We start from the raw sequence: 15507 nt of genomic DNA on the forward strand, positions 1-15507 counted from the left end.
TACACGTTTGGGCTGGTTTTACTCCTCACCCTGACCTCCCGGGCTCCTGCTACAGGTACCGTCCCTCACACGAGCCAGGAGAGCAGAGGGACTTGCCTAAAGTAACGAAAAGTTAGGGAGAACCAGGACCAGCAGCCCGCCTGGCCCCTGCTCCACCCTCTCAGGTCCTGGGGCTGCTTCCACCCCAAGAAGGGCATGCGTGAGCCCCACCAGACTCAGGAGTCAGTGTAGGCAGCAGATGGGTCCAAGCAGGTCTCTCGGAACTGGTTAACCACTGCCCTGCATTACCTCCACTGCCCACGCTCACCCACGCCCACCCACGCCCACCCACACCCGGCATTCCTTCTCCAGGCCACCTGCAGTCCGCTGCCGTGGGCTGGAGCACGCCCTGGAGGCGTATCTCTCAACTGCAGGAGTCAACACGGGCCACTGGGCGGGAGTGGGGGGGGGTGACACCTGCTTGTCACCTCACACGGAGGGAGGCCCCAGGGAGAGGTGACTTATGTTGACACCAAGCACCAGAACCTTGTATTCTCTCGAAAACAAGTTCTTAAGTCCACACCTGATTTTTAAGGATTCCCAAGCGCCTTCATTTTGCTGAGGACATCTAAGCCTGTGGATCCTGCTGGGAAGGTTGGAGTTTGGGGACGTTTCAGCAGTTTGGATAGAAAAGCTGATGTAAGCACTGCTGGGAGCTTTTCAAACATGTTTCGTCCCAGAAAGGTCTTTTCCGTTATCTCGTAGGGATCACGCAGAGCCCTTCCAAGAGCCCCCTGAACACGTGTTGTCGCTGCCTCTCCAGAGAAGCAGCTGAGGCCCGGGGAAGGGGTGCTCACAAAGCCACCGTCCCAAAGCAGGAACCAGAAAGCTCACTGCCTCCCCGCAGTCTTTGCAGTGATGTCGGGTCCCTCTGGAGGAGGTGCTGTATCATCGGCCTTTCTCGCAGAGGAAAGCAGCCGCGTTTTTTCCTTCCTCCGCACTCTTACCACTTCCCAGAGCACTTGCTGAGCAGTGGCTGCACGCCGGATGCCCCCACCAGAGACGCGCCAGCTCGCTCTGAACCGAGGACACAGCGCGACACGACCGCCAGTCCCAGTCTGCCCGCTGCCCTTCCCGCCTTCCCCGCCCCACGGTGACGGCTGCTGGCCTCGCAGAGTAGCCGGCCCTGTGCTGCCCGGGCAGAGCAAATTAGAGTGGCTGAACCCCCGCTGAAGCCCGGCCCCTCTGCAGGGTGTGCGTGACTCCTCAGCCCCCTTCTGCCCCGGCCTCTCAGTCCCAGGTTCCGTAGACATATCTGGGCATCAGTGGCCTCACACGACCCGCCCGCGAGAGCACCGAGGTCACTCTGCCTGAAGGCGCCGGGACGTTCGTGCCCCCTGAGGCGCACGTAGCATTGCTAACAGAGGCCTAGTCCGGCTGGGCCTGGGGTGAAATGAAGGAGGGCGCGTGGCCTTAGTGCCGCTTCTCCGGCAGCCGGCAGTGCCGCAGCTGCGCCAGGAAACTTAGGGGCAATAAGAGTGGGGGCCCCCGAGGTCAGGTCTGCTGAGGCCAGAGGCCCCCAAAACCCAGATGGGCACGTCCAGCCTGGGGAGAAGCTTAGTCACTCAGCCAGATGGCCGCCCCAGCCTTTATGAGGGGCTCCCTATTCAGGGGGTGCCACCAGCCCTTGCCTGTTTGGGGACCTGGAGCCAGTCACATGCCCCGCCTCCTGTGAGTGACGACAGTGAGCCTGGCGGACAGGGCTGGGGCAGCCAGGGCGAGCTCATGGCCAAGGCCCCCAGCCCCGGGCGTGCAGCGGCTCTCGGGAGTGCCAGCGACACCCGACTCTGCAGCCCGTGCTCCGGACACAGAGCCACATTGTTCTCGGCTCCGGGGCGTCAGGCTTGCTCTGCTGTTGTTTTCCAGACAAGTGATGGAGCAGCAGCACCAGCAGCAGCGGCAGGAGTCTCTGGAGAGAAGAACCTCGGCCGCAGGTGAGCGCCCCTCTGGGGCCTGCTGCCCTCATCACGCCCAGCCCCTTCACGGGGCTCCTCACGCCCTCCGTGAAGAGCTGCTTGCTGCCTGGGTCTCTTTGTGACAGTCCCATCCGCTGAAAGCAGAGGGACAAGGGGACAGAGCTGGGGGGAGGGGATGAGCTCAGCTCGGCCCGGGCCTCGCCCGCCGGCCTCTCGTCCCCCAGCACTGGCTGTCCGAGTAGATGCTGCGTGGACATGGGCCATGGCTCTGGCACCGTGTGGAGGGCTAGGGACACACCGCACTGAGCCAGGCACACGCGGCCCCGGCCCCAGGGAGCTCGGTGTCCGGTCGGGCACAAACGAGTGGAGCACACTGAGCCGTCCCGGCGCCCACGTGGTGACCGAGTCCGTGCAAGCTGCGAGGCCACATGGAGGCGGGCCCCGCCTGCCCCGGGAGTCAGAGCCCTCCGGACGAGGGGCAGGATCGTCCTCACCGTTGACTGGACCCGAGCCCAGGGAGGCCGGAGAAGGCTCCCTGAAGGGGGGCAGTGCCGATGAGGAAGCCCGGGACTCCCCCGGCCAGTGGGCGCCTCCGGATCCTGCGTTTGTGCACTGGCCTCCAGCACCCTGTGCCGGGAGCGCACCGCGGTTCACTGACGGAAGACCGAGCAGCACCCCCCTCAGACACGCGGCCGGTAGCACCTCCTCTCAGCTGGACTTCTGCACTAAGACCCCTGGGGCCCCCAGTCACACGTCACCCCTTTCCGTCGCCCCAACCAAGCTGGCCTCCAGGTGGCCCCTTCCGTGTTGTCCAGTGTCTCTCTGGCACTTCCCACCCTCTTCTGACCCCGACCTCACTCCTGCACCAAACTCAACTCCTGCCCCTCTGTCACCATCCCAGCACCGCGGCCACTTCCCCGGGGAAGTCTGAACGTCTGGCTCTGCTGTTGGAGCCCCTGCCCCACGGGCCCCCTGTGCCCACCCCAGGAGCTCCTGCCGTCCTGCCACCATTACAGACGCGCCTCCGTCTGTGTGGCCAGCTCACTCCTTGCCCGCAAGGCCATGACCCAGAGCCCATGGCCACTTTCACCCGCGCTGGCACCGTGCTGGCCACATGGTGCGGGCTCACTGGGTGCTGGGGGGTGCTGTGTGGATGGTGGGCCGAGGACAGCTCAGCACTCAGCATGGCTCCCTAACATATGCCCCACAATGCCCTGCGGCCTCAGTTACCCACCACAGGCCACGGGTCAGTCACGGCTGCCTCTCAGGGACCCACAGGGGCTGGTCCCTGGGGAGGCTCTGGGTACAGGGAAGGAACAAGAGATACAGTTTGTGCCACCAAAGCACTTCGTCTCTCATGGGAAGACCAGCATTAGAGCAAGAGAAGGCTGAGCTCAAGGGATGTTAAGTACGTGACCCTCTGGGTCCCGCCAAGGCCCAGAATGTTGGGGACACCAGGGTTGGGAGTGACGGACCAGGGCTGGGTTCATTCCACGGGGGCTTCCTGGAAGAAGCACCTTGAGCTTATCCCTCAGAGGACCAGGCGCCCTCTGTCCCTCCTTCCAGAGAAGTAGCAGCTGGGAACTGGGGACTGGCTAAGCCCCACCCTTGCCTTTCAGGACCCATCCTCCCACCGGGGCACCCGTCCTCTGCAGCCAGTGCCCCCCTCTCGTGTAGCGGACCCCCACCCCCTCCCCCACCCCCTGTCCCACCTCCCCCCACGGGGTCCACCCCCCCGCCCCCACCCCCACTGCCAGCCGGAGGAGCCCAGGGCGCCAGCCACGACGAGAGCTCCGTGTCCGGACTGGCTGCTGCCTTGGCTGGGGCCAAGCTGAGGAGAGTCCAGCGGGTAAGCGGGGTGGTAAGTCCACGGGGGCAGGCGGGCGGGCCGGGCACCGCTTTCTAGCAGCCCAACGGGCAGTGCCTTCCCTCGTCTGCAAGGCATGGGGAAGGCCCCTCAGCTCTGCCACCTGGCAAGCAGCAGCCCCAGGCCAGTGGGGAGACTGACGCACAGCCACGGGTGCAGTTGGCCCAGCAGGCGGTGGACGGCTGGAGGGTTGGGAGTCAGGCCCAGGTGTCCTGGATCCAGGTCCTCCTGCCTCCCACGCCTGCCCTAGAGGCCGGCGGCCTGGAACAGGGAGCAGCCACGGGGCAGTGGAGTGCGGCTAGGGTTCTGGCAATACCTCCAAGACAGAATTTGGCTTCTTTCCCAAGAACTGCCTCCTCCCGGTCACGGCTCACCCACCTCAGCAAGGGCACTGACATGAGTCAGCAGAACTGGGCAGTGTCTAACTGGGACCAGCCAGTCCCGGGCCCTTGCTGGGCTCTTGTTGGGTCACCTGTGAGGCTGGGGGCTTAGGGCAGGGAGATGGGGAGAGCCTCGGGCCTCTTCCAATGCCACATCGTAGGAATCCTGTCCACGCTGGCCTGCACACCCGCCCCCAGCGACATCCCACCACAGACACCAGCCTAAAACGCTGCGTCCTTACCCCTTAGCCAGAAGATGCGTCCGGAGGCTCCAGTCCCAGCGGGACCTCCAAGTCTGACACCAACCGCGCGAGCAGTGGGGGTGGTGGAGGAGGCCTCATGGAAGAAATGAACAAGCTGCTGGCCAAGAGGTGGGTGTTCAGTGCCCCCCAGACTCAGCTACTTGGCAGGGATCTCCTGCTCCTCGGTGTCCAGGTGCAGCCTTTGCCCAGCCCCAGGGCCCACTGTCACCTGGGCTCAGCCAAGCAGGGGACTGTCAGTCAAGCTCCCCTTCTCCAGGGCCCAGCCCGAAGCAGCAAGCCAAGCAGAGTCCTCTCCGGCTCTCAGCCCCTCCTCATCTGGTTCCCACAGCTTCCCCGTACCAGCCTCGCTCCGAGCAGAGGGAAATTTGGAGATCATCTTAGAGATCGGTTCCGGGGAAAGAGGCTCATTCCCCACACTTAAGATCCCAACAAAAATGAGATGTCCCGGAGCCGGCACGGCCCGAAGTGTCCCACGGCGAATGCAAGCTGCGGGGGAGTCCTGTGGGGGCGCTTGCTGGGGGGCACAGGGAGGGGCCTTCTGAAGTGGCAGGAGCCCAGAGGACACCACCCTGGGAGACGGAACAGGAGTTCCGTCCACGTGCTGGCTGGGTGCCGGGGCCCAGGGCTGCTCAGCCCTTCGCCACACCAGCAGGCATGCTTCCAGCCAGCGGCCTGTCACTGTGCCTCATAGTCGCTCCCCCGCTGACACGGCAGCCAAGGGGCCAGGCGGCTCCTTCTCAGAGGGGCTGTGGAGCTTGGCTGTCCCTCGCAAGCGTGGCGCGCCAGCAGGAGTGTGCTGGCAGAGGTTGCCGGCGCCGTGGCTCCCCGGGCCGATCGGAATGCTCCTTGTGCACAGCCGCACCCGGGCCTCACTCCAACTGTGACTCCCACCCCCCCACACCTCCTCTCAGTCTCTGGCTGCTTCCCTGCCCTCAAATGGGCTCGCCCTGCGCACGAACCGGACAGTGGGGCAACCCCTTGTTAAGTGCACACAGCTCTGTGACAATGATGGGAACCCAGGCCCCCGCACACATGGCCAGGGCCCCTGCACACATGGCCAGGGACAGCAGAGGGAATCCGCTGGGAGTGGCAAAGGGAGCCGTCAGGTTGACCCATGGGGCACGCAGGTAACCAAAAGCAGGGACAGTGAGCAGTTGTCACACAACAGCATGGAGGCTTGCAGGCATCGGGGCTACATGCCAGTGCAAGCCGTTCTCTGGGGAAAGCCAGGAGGCCTTCACAGAGGAGGTTCCACACAAGCGCAGCAGGAAAGGAAGCGAACACTTCTCCAGGCTAAGGCGAGTGGGCAGTATTATAGCACTGGGAAGGCTGAGAAAGCCACTGGGCCTGGAGCCCAGGGCGTGGAGGAGAGTGACCGCAGGTCAGGCTGCAGGAGAGCGCCTCGCTCGCAGGCATGTCAGGCTCCATCTCCCAGAGCTGAGCAGGACCTTGTGTAAAAGTATATTTGGGGGTGGCAGGGTGTTGTTTTTTGTTTTTGTTTTGTTTTGTTTTTTTATATTTTATTTACTTATTTGACAGAAAGACCACAAGTAGGCAGAGAGGCAGACAGAGAACGGGGGAAGCAGGCTCCCTGCTGAGCAGAGAGCCCGGTGCAGAGCTCAATCCCAGGACCCAGAGAGCATGACCTGAGCCAAAGGCAGAGACTTCACCAAATGAGCCATCCAGGTGCCCCAGAATTGGCTTCCTTCTTGTGAGGAAGAGGTTAGCGGGGAGGCGTCCCCCGGTGTCTAGGAGGAACAGCTCCCTGCGGGCTTGTCCCCTGGCAGTGACAGCCTCGCCTCCTGAGTTCCACGTGCTGCGTGCTCCGGCAGCTTTGCGAGCCCGAGTGGCCTGTCTCCGGGGAACACTAAGGCCCTGTAGATGCGGGAGTCAGCCGGATGGAGATAACCACCGAGGCTGAGACATAGGGACAGGCTTCAGAGGCTGAGAGATGGCGTCCAGGCACGTGGGGAGCAGGCAGACAGAGCAGAGGACATCAGTCCCAGCTCTCCGGGGTCCTCCCCTTTCTGAGCGGGGCAGGCTCACAGTGGTTTTCCAGAGCAGGAAGGGTATGGCTGTAGGACTAAGTTCCAAGGTCTCTCTCCTTCCCAGAAGGGTGTGGGGTTCCCTTACCCAAGCCAGTCAACCTGAAGACCGAATGCTCCCCCAGCACTGACCTGTGACCGGGGGGTGCCTCTCCTGGTCCCCGGGGGCCTGGCCTTCCTTCAGTGTCCTAGGAGCATAGCTGCCACATGGCCAAACCCGGGCCCCTAGGGAACCCGGACAGGGTGCAAACCAACTTCTTCCCATCCTCAGGTGCTGTAAACAGATGTAGGAATGTCCCCCGGGCCCTGTTCTCCCTGCCCAGACCCGTTTTGTGCCCAGGGTCATGGGACGAGCACAGAAGGCCCAGATACTCCCCCGGGCGTCATCATGGCCGCTTGAACATTTGCCTCCTTCACACCAAAGTGGGGTCAGATCCCCACCACAGGTTCCTCTGAGGACCAGGCTGTGTCTGGCAGAGGCATCTGGGTCTGCCTGAGAACCTTCAGGAGCTGATTTGCACCTCCTTCCTCCTTGTGTTAGGAGGAAAGCAGCCTCCCAGACAGACAGGCCGGCCGATAAAAAGGAAGATGAAAGCCAAGCGGTAAGCAGACCCCCATCCGTGCCGTCCCGAGTGCCTGCTGGTGGGAGACACCAGGCCTTCGGGGCACAGACATGCACCCGGCTTGGACATTCCTGTGACAGAAACTTCACCAGGAGGTTCACAGGAGGGACGGGAGAGTTTGGGGGAACCAGGGAGCAGCAGGTGCCCAGAGCTCGGGCCGCGTCTGTTCTCCTGCGGGCCGGCTGTGTGAGCGGGCGGGGACTCCCTCATGCACAGCGCTTGTGGCCGGCCACTGAGAAGGTCTGCCCTGCTCTGCAGGAGCCCGCGTCTCCCCGCACAGCCTTGTGCCTCCCCGCCTACCCCGGGGCTAGCCCTCTCCCCACCAAGGTGGCCGGTTTGTGCCTGTTGATGGCGGTGGTCATCGTCTGGCTGATTCTTTTTTTTTTTTTTTAAGATTTTATTTATTTGACAGAGATCGCGATCAGGCAGAGAGGCAGGCAGAGAGAGAGGAAGGGAAGCAGGCTCTCTGCTCAGCAGAGAGCCTGCCGTGGGGCTCGATCCCAGGACCCTGGGATCATGACCTGAGCTGAAGGCAGAGGCTTAACCCACTGAGCCACTCAGGCACCCCTGTCTGGCTGATTCTTAAGGCAATACGTGTTCGTTAGAAAATGTGAGGAACAGATGCTACCCCGTGGCCGGTCCGAGCACCCTGCCCCCGCCCCGACTGCCTTCCTCAACAGAGCGAGGGCAGAGCTGCTCTCTCCCGTTTCAGGAAGAGCCGAGCACCTCTCCATCCCCGGGGACCCGAGCAGCCAGCCAGCCACCTAACTCCTCAGGTAAGGTGCCCTGTCCCGCCCTGCGACGGGCATGAGGTTGTAGAGGCCACAGGTGGGGAGAGGCCGCTTCGCCCGGGCTCCGCTGGTTCAGCACACTGTGTGCGGCATCTGCTCCGAGCCGGCCCAGTGCGCCCCAGCGAGGTGCGAGAGGCAGAGAGGGCAGGCGGGCCAGCGCCACACAACGGAGGGCTGCTCATGGGCTGGTGTCGCTGTCTCCGCCATGACACTGCCCTCCAGGCCCTCTCCGCCTCAGAGCTGCCACCAGGGATTCAGGATCCTGCGCACACCTCCCTGTCCCACGTCCCTGCCCCAGGGAAGGGGTCTGTGTTTCCCGATTAGGAGGTGACGCATTCTGCTCAAGGCCACACGCCTGGAGCCTAGATGTGGCCCCACCTAACGTGCGTGCAGGACGAGTGTGCATTCCCCTGTGTGACCTTGGGGAGACCCTCCTCAGACCCACAGCGGGCCTCCCCGCGGCCCCTTGGGGTTTTTCTTCTGCGTCTCTGCTCACCTGCAAAGCCAGGGAGTTCAGTGGAGTCCAACAGCTCTCTCGAAGTAAAATGGAACACTAGTCCGGCACCACTTACAAGATGGAAGGAGCAGCTTTCAGGGCCTGAGCAGGAAGGGAGTGTGGAGCACAGGGCGTGGAGCAGACGCGTGTCTCGGGCCACTGGTGTCCATGTGGGGCCCACGGGCCGTCCCGAGAGATGCCAGGCCCAGCGCTTCCTCCGCCCCACTTGGCCCTTTGCTGGAGTCGTGGGTCGACCCCAGAGGTCAGTTAAGAGGCTCCCCGACCGCAGGGCTCACACTCCCGAGCAGAGACCCAACCAGGGTGAGAGGACTCAGAGCCTGGCTGCAACCAAGCCAAGGGACTGGGAGCTGTGTCCTTAGCTGGGAGACACAGGGTAACAGCAGGGCCCTCCGCAACCTTGCAAGGGCCACCTGGCCCTAAGGGAGGCCGGGAGCAGAGAGCCAGGTTTCCAGCTCTACCCGAAGCCGACCTTCCCGACGGGGCAGCTCTGCGCCCTCAGACGTGGGGGGCCTCCAGCGGCCTGGGGTGCGGTGGGGGGTGGCCGCTGAGAGTTCTCCCAGCTCTGAGGCTCTCCGTCCGCTGTGTGGATTGACAGAGGCTGGCCGGAAGCCCTGGGAGCGGAGCAACTCGGTGGAGAAACCCGTGTCCTCGTTACTGTCCAGGTGAGCGGCCCTGGGAAGGCGTTGCTGCGAGTCAGTGGGGCCAAGGCAGGCGACAGGGCAATTCACGTGTCTGTTTCATTCCGTGCCCTAGAACCCCGTCTGTGGCCAAGAGCCCCGAAGCTAAGAGCCCCCTTCAGGCGCAGCCTCACGCTAGGTACCGAACAGCCCCGTCTCGGGCCTCCTCCGTCCCTGCCTGTGACTAACACTCCCAAACCTGCCCCGTGTCCTGTCACCTAACAACTTGCTCTGGGAAAGGGTGGCCTGTTCCTTCAGACCTGGGGCAGGCAGGGCTGGAGGGACTCCGGGGCTGTGCAGACCTGCCCCTGGCTGTCCCCTCCTGGAGGGAGAGACCGCGGCCTGGGGGCGCGGTGAAGTGAGGCTGACATCGAAGCCCGGCTCCGGGCTCACCGACTGACTTCCAGCAAGCCGGGTGGCCTCTCCCGGCCTCCGCGCCTCCCCTGCCCATAAAGAGGCCTGTAAACCCGTGCGTCCTGCGACAGCTGTGTGCTGGCAGCCGCTGGACACGGGACGTGCTCACCAGCCACAGCCGTGTGCTGCCGCGCAGCTGATCCCGGACGGGCCTCCCCCGCCCCCTGCCCACAGCACGCACAGCCGCCTTCCCCCAGAAGAAGCACGTCTCCCTGACTGTAGTCCCAAACCAAAAGCTGGCGTGATAGCAGGATGGAATATTCAAACCGGAGGGGCCCCAGAAGGGAGAGGAGGACAGCCACACGGTCACGCAGGCCAAGTGTGGCCTCAGGTGCCGGTCCCTGGAGCCCGTGCTGGGAAAGGTCTCCACTGCCACGCCCAGGCCGGACGGGGTCGCGCTTCCCACGGAGCGGGGCGCTGGGTCTTGCAGAGGCTAGCGAGGCTCTCGGGGAGCTCGGGCCGGCTCGAGCAGGAACGGGGACGACGGGCCAGGCGTCAGGAACGGGCTCTCAGTGGCCAGCCCGGTGCTGCGCTGGGTCCAGCGCGTCCCTGCCAGCAAGGAGTTCCTTTTCTATCCGGAGGCCTGTGCACAAGGCAGCTGCGGCTGCCCACAAGGCGCTGTGTGGAAGACGGGGGGGCATGGCAGACCATGCTGGGGACAGACGTGCTTTAGCACGTGGGCTGGGGCAGGCCTCTCAGAGCAGCACCGGAGTTGCCCCGGCTGAGAGCCTGCCCTTGCAAAGAGAGCGGGGACAGCCTTCCAAGCTGGAGATGGTAAGTGCTGAGGTCCTGTGACCAACCTGCCAGCTCACAGGACAGACAGCCACCAGGGCGGCTAGCAGGGGGCGCAGGTGGGGAAGGCTGAGGGAGGTGAGCTCTGAGGGGGCACAAGAGGTCACGCGGCGGGAAGGCTGTTTCCTTGTGTGTGCGGGAGGCCTGGTCTTCGAGCTGTAAGCACAGGGCACCGTGGGGAACCAGCACTTTCCCTCTGGCTGTGAATGGACAGGGGAACAGGCAGGGGGCCGGAGCCCAGCAAGGCCCCAGGACCAGGAGGTGGGAGGGGCCCAGGCCTCTGGGGCTGCACCGCAGCGGGCCCAACACTTCCCGCAGGTGCAGCACAATGGACAGCCAGCTGTCCCTTGCCCCGGCAAGGACACTGTCCGGGGCTGTTCCCCCTCGGGCTGGGGCTCTGTACCCCTGAGACCTTCCACCCCTGAGTCCAGTCTGTCCTCTGCTTTCACAGAGGGCTCTGAAGGAGGTGTGTGGCGACAGTCCGTCTTGGGGTGGGATGGGGGGTGTTGGTGCACATGGGGGAACTGAGGCCCCGAGAGGTGAAGCAGTTTGCTCAGGAGGCCTGGAGAATTGCTGCTGGGACAGACACTGCGCCCACAGGCCGGATGTGTGGGGCCGGGGTCTCAGGCTACACCTCGTCCCCGTCAGGATCCAGTGAGGCTCCTTCCGAACTGCACTGGGCCTCCTTCTCGAGTTCAGCCAGGCGGGGCGGGGGGGGGGGGGGGGGGGGGCGGGGCGGGCTCTTTGCTCCCCCCCCAAGATTTTATACATTTTATGAGAAAGAGGGAACGGGGGAGGGAGAAGCAGACTCCCCGCTGAGCAGGGGAGAACCCATTTGGGGTTCGATCCCAGGACCCTGGCATCATGACCTGAGCCAAAGGCAGACGCTTAACCCACTGAGCCGCCCAGGCGCCCCTGCTCTTTTTTAATTCCTGCTTGGGCACTGGACCACTGATCTTGACTTACTCAGGGGATTGTTTTCCGAGCTCTAGTAAGGTCTGACATCAAACACTGCCCGAGTTTGCATGCTGACCCACGAGCACGCAGCGAGGCGCTCCCCAAGGTCAGGTTAGCTGACACGGCCGCCGCCTCAGTTTCCAGATCCGCTGGCTTAGCAGCTTTCGGGTGCATGACACCGTGTGCCTCCCTGTAGACCCCACAGCGTGCGGGAGACCCCACATCTCCCTCGTCCCCCCACGCTGAGCTGTGTGCTCTTTGACCCCCCCCCCCCACCACCTCCTGGCTCCAGGCCGCCAGCCACTGCCTCTGTCTCTGGGTGTTTGGCCTCGAGATGGCACACCTCAGCGGGACCACGCTGTGCTTGTGTCTCTGCCCCACCAGTTTCACTCTGCGTCGCGCCCTAGGGTCACCCTGTTGTGGGGGCTGGCGGGCCCGTGTGCGTGCCCGTGTCTTCCTCATCCCTCCGTCCGTCAGCAGACACCTGGGTGGTTTCCACGTGGAGGCTCCTGTCAGTCATGCGGCCGTGACCTGGGTGGGGAGCCCTGGCTTCAGGACGGTGGTCTCCTTCCCTTCAGACATGCGCCCTGGTCTGCCTTGTCGGGGCCCTCACCCTGCTGTCCGCAGCAGCAGGCTCCGCTCTCGCCCTAGAGACCGGCCCCTGCAGCCAGGCCGGCCCGACCAGATGGTGGAGTGTGTCTGCGGTCCTTCACCCTGAGGGACGAAACATTTCCCCAGAGCTGCAGGCCCAGACCGCCATTCCCCCCCGGGGATGGGGGATACCAGCAGTGGATCCTTCCGCACGGGTTTAAAAGACTGAGTGGTCAGAGGAGCATTTTGTTAGGATTTTCCAGGGATGGTTCATGTATGAGACATTGAAGAGCAAACTAGCTAACCTTACAGCAACTTTTCAATAAGTACAGTCCATGCCTCAAAAGAGCAAAACCACTTCCAAGGATGTTTCCTGAAAAGAGTTACACACTAGGACCGGACCGGTTACCAGCAGTGGATGCCTTTAGGAGGAGTGTGGTCTGTGCAATTTTGATTTTGCAATTGTACTTAATGCCGTCACCACTAGCTTTCCCTAAGCCTCAGGTTAGCCAACCCAGAATCCTCACGAGTAGCAGCAGGTGTTTCTCCAGAGGGGACGGCGTGTGACCTGCATTGCCACATCTGTGTACGAACTCTAAGATCAGAAACAGCCCGTCCTAGCCCAGAGTTGGGAAGTTCCAGTCACAGGACCCACGAGACCCTCTTGAGGTGGAAACGAGCCATTAGAATCCTTTTAGAGTAGCTCCAGAGTGGCCAGAGGTCAAAGCAGAAAGCATTTGAAAGACAATGGGAGGAGGACCATGCTTGGCCCTTGGGTTCTTGGCCCTGCTAGGAGGCTGTCCCACACAGCCTGCTTTCCCACGCTGTCCCCACGCGGTGGGCAGGCCCTGCCGCCCTCTTACCGCGCCCGCCCTGCCGTCCTCTCCAGGATGAAGCCAGTGGGGAGCGTGAATGATGTGGCCCTGGATGCCTTAGACTTGGACCGGATGAAACAGGTAAGCGTGACCTTTCCTGTGTGGCCATGAACGAGCCAGTGGCTTGGACCCCCTGGGGTCCACGCAGTGAGGCAGGCTCCACAGAGCAGCAGGAAGCCTGTCAGGGCGCCAGCAGAGGAAGGGGGCACCCACACGCAGCGCTGGGCCCGCAACCCCGTCATCACCAGAAAAGCACCCTTGTCCTGGACACTCCAGCCTGCTCTAGGGCTCCCCCCACCCCTGACCACCCCTGGTTTCTGCAGGACTGGAGGGGGGGTCCCATTTAAATTCTCTCCAACCCATGGGGCACCTGGGTGGCTCAGTGGGTTAAGCCGCTGCCTTCGGCTCAGGTCATGATCTCAGAGTCCTGGGATCGAGTCCCGCATCAGGCTCTCTGCTCAGTGGGGAGCCTGCTTCCTCCTCTCTCTCTGCCTGCCTCTCTGCTGCTTGTGATGCTGTCTGTCAAATAAATAAAATCTTAGAAAAAAAGAAAAAAAAATTCTCTCCAGCCTTGCCCTATGGGGACACACGGCCCCTGGCAAAGTTTCCCCCACTCTGCTCCCTTCAGGAGATCCTCGAGGAGGTGGTCCGAGAGCTCCACAAAGTGAAGGAGGAAATCATCGATGGTGAGTGGCAGGTCTGCCCTGGGTCCCCGGGGAGCAGCAGGACAGCCTGTCCCCCAGGGATATAAAGCAGCAGAGCTGTGGTGTGGCCCAGCCAGAGAGAGCATCCTGGGCCCGAGGCCGGCTGTTCCATGCTCACAGTCCCATTCCCCTGACCCCCACATCACCCCATTCTCCGGTCCAGCAAACTGAGGCTCAGCTAAGTGACTTGTCTAAGATACGCATCTCCCTGGCGGGGTGGCATTTAGTTCTGCGCTCACCCAGCTTCCTGCCTGGGGTAAACGTGTGAATGTTTGCAAGGGGAGAGGGGTCCCAAAATGCTTTCCAGCGCGAGACTGTGGAAGCCACCTGAACAGTCATGTCCCTTGTCTGTCTCCCTGTCTGTGCGCTCAGACTGCTGCCTTTGATCACCGGGTTTGGGCTAAGGCGGCAGCTGCCTCCCCTCGTGTTGTTGCGGGACCAAGAAGCGACAGCACTGGCTGTGGGTCTGATGCAGTCTCCAGCTGGCTGGGCCCCGTGCTGGGGGCCAGGCATGTGCTATCCCGAACCAAGAGCCTCAGGCTGCAGGGGTCAGGGCCCTGATCACATTCGTTCTTCCGGTTCCTGCCGGAGCCTTTGATACAGCTGGCTCAGGTCTGGAGCCAGAGGAAAAGGAGGCATTTAGGAGTCGCAGACCGGCCCACCCCGCCTCCCTTTGCCACCAGAGGCTGGTCCTGGCCCCGTAGCAACAGCGGGGTACGTGGGCCAGAGAGGGCTCCACGAACTAAAAAGGGTGGGTGCTGTGAAGACAGAGGCGGCCCGCCAGGGTGGGGGCCCACTATGGGGCAGGCAGCCCGGAACCCCGGCCCAGAGCTAGGCCCGGGCCACGCCCCGTCCTTGTCCCAGCAGAGCGCCCTGGATTCCTGTTTGTCCGTCCACGCCCCCCACGGGCCTGGGCCAGGCAGATAAGGGAGTTAATGAATGAAGAGCAAGGCCAGGCCCGGAGCCAGAGCCGAGACACAGGCCAACCATTAACTCCGCTTTATTGCTGGGGGCCCCACCCGGGAAGGGCCGGCCAGCCGGCCCCAGGGCAGAGCCGGTCCGCACCGTGAGCGCACCGCCAGCCTGTGTGCAGGGATGGAGACTGGGAGCCAGTGGGGACGCGGCCCCCGGCCTGTGCCCGGGTCTGCGGGAGGCAGAAGGGGCTCAGCCCCAGGCACAAGTGACCTCGGGGTGGGTCCTGCCTGTGGCCGATGGGCCTGTGGGAAAACGCAAGCAATGTGGTGCTTCTCGGAAGCCCTTCTGGCAGCGAAGCACCCAGCACTCTGCTATTTCAGCTCCAGGCCCCAATCTGGGGGACAGCCATGAGGGGTGGGGACAGGAGGAAGCTGGGGAGAAAGGCCAGAGGCTTTAAGGCTCTGTCTTGTGACCTCTGGGAGCCCAGCTCAGGCTCTCAGAGGACTGAGCGCGCAAACAGCAGGCAGGCCTTGTCCCCACCGCCCTGAGCTGCCCTGTCCTGTCCCCCAGCCATCCGGCAGGAGCTGAGCGGGATCAGCACCTCCTAGGGCCCCCGGCCCCTGCCGCCACCGCCCAAGACCACAGGCCCACTGCCGGCGGGGGACAGCGAGGAGCCCGGCCGGCCCCAGGCCTGCAGCACACGCGCACGCACTGAAGCCGGGACGTGCTCCATTCAAACGTCTTAACCTGTGATAAAATATTAAAATGAGGAAACAAGTTCAATTTCTGGATTTTTTTAGATTCTACCTGACACAGAACACCAGGTCTACTCGCCTTTTTTGTATTTTATATTTGCCTATTTAAGTGTACATTTCTTTTGGTTTATAGAGGACTCCCCAAATCACGCGCTTCATTAGACGGTTTCCGAGTTTTCTCCTAGGTGATGCTCTTAGCAGCTTGGCTGGCAGGGGCAAGCGGTCCCCAGCGTCGTGGTGGTCAAGTCTGTCCACGCACCGCGGTGTCTGTATCCACGTGGTAATAAACGCTTTCTGTCCACACCCCCGGCTCCGGCTCAGTCTGTCGCGCCAGCTCTGGGCCACTCCATGCCGAGGATACCCCTCTGGGTAACGGCCCACCATCG

At 62.9% G+C, this 15507-nt stretch overlaps 1 protein-coding gene across 5 annotated transcripts in view; it reads left to right on the top strand.

Moving 5' to 3' along the window:
• Positions 1 to 15424, top strand: part of EVL (Enah/Vasp-like) — a 104026-nt gene extending 88602 nt beyond the window's left edge. For 2 of the 5 annotated variants that reach the window (XM_059373959.1, XM_059373961.1), the window contains exons 5-14: positions 1906 to 1973; positions 3575 to 3816; positions 4452 to 4573; positions 7052 to 7112; positions 7846 to 7909; positions 9037 to 9103; positions 9195 to 9257; positions 12762 to 12828; positions 13376 to 13433; positions 14937 to 15424. In XM_059373959.1, coding sequence (XP_059229942.1) covers positions 1906 to 1973; positions 3575 to 3816; positions 4452 to 4573; positions 7052 to 7112; positions 7846 to 7909; positions 9037 to 9103; positions 9195 to 9257; positions 12762 to 12828; positions 13376 to 13433; positions 14937 to 14974 — 850 coding nt within the window. In that variant the 3' untranslated portion in view covers positions 14975 to 15424. The remainder of the gene's footprint in view (positions 1 to 1905; positions 1974 to 3574; positions 3817 to 4451; positions 4574 to 7051; positions 7113 to 7845; positions 7910 to 9036; positions 9104 to 9194; positions 9258 to 12761; positions 12829 to 13375; positions 13434 to 14936) is intronic. The other 3 variants (XM_059373960.1, XM_059373962.1, XM_059373963.1) reach the window with 3 other exon arrangements.
• Positions 15425 to 15507: the final 83 nt, after the last annotated feature.

The sequence above is a fragment of the Mustela nigripes genome, chromosome 13 (genome assembly GCF_022355385.1).
Source record: "Mustela nigripes isolate SB6536 chromosome 13, MUSNIG.SB6536, whole genome shotgun sequence".
NCBI lineage: Eukaryota > Metazoa > Chordata > Mammalia > Carnivora > Mustelidae > Mustela > Mustela nigripes.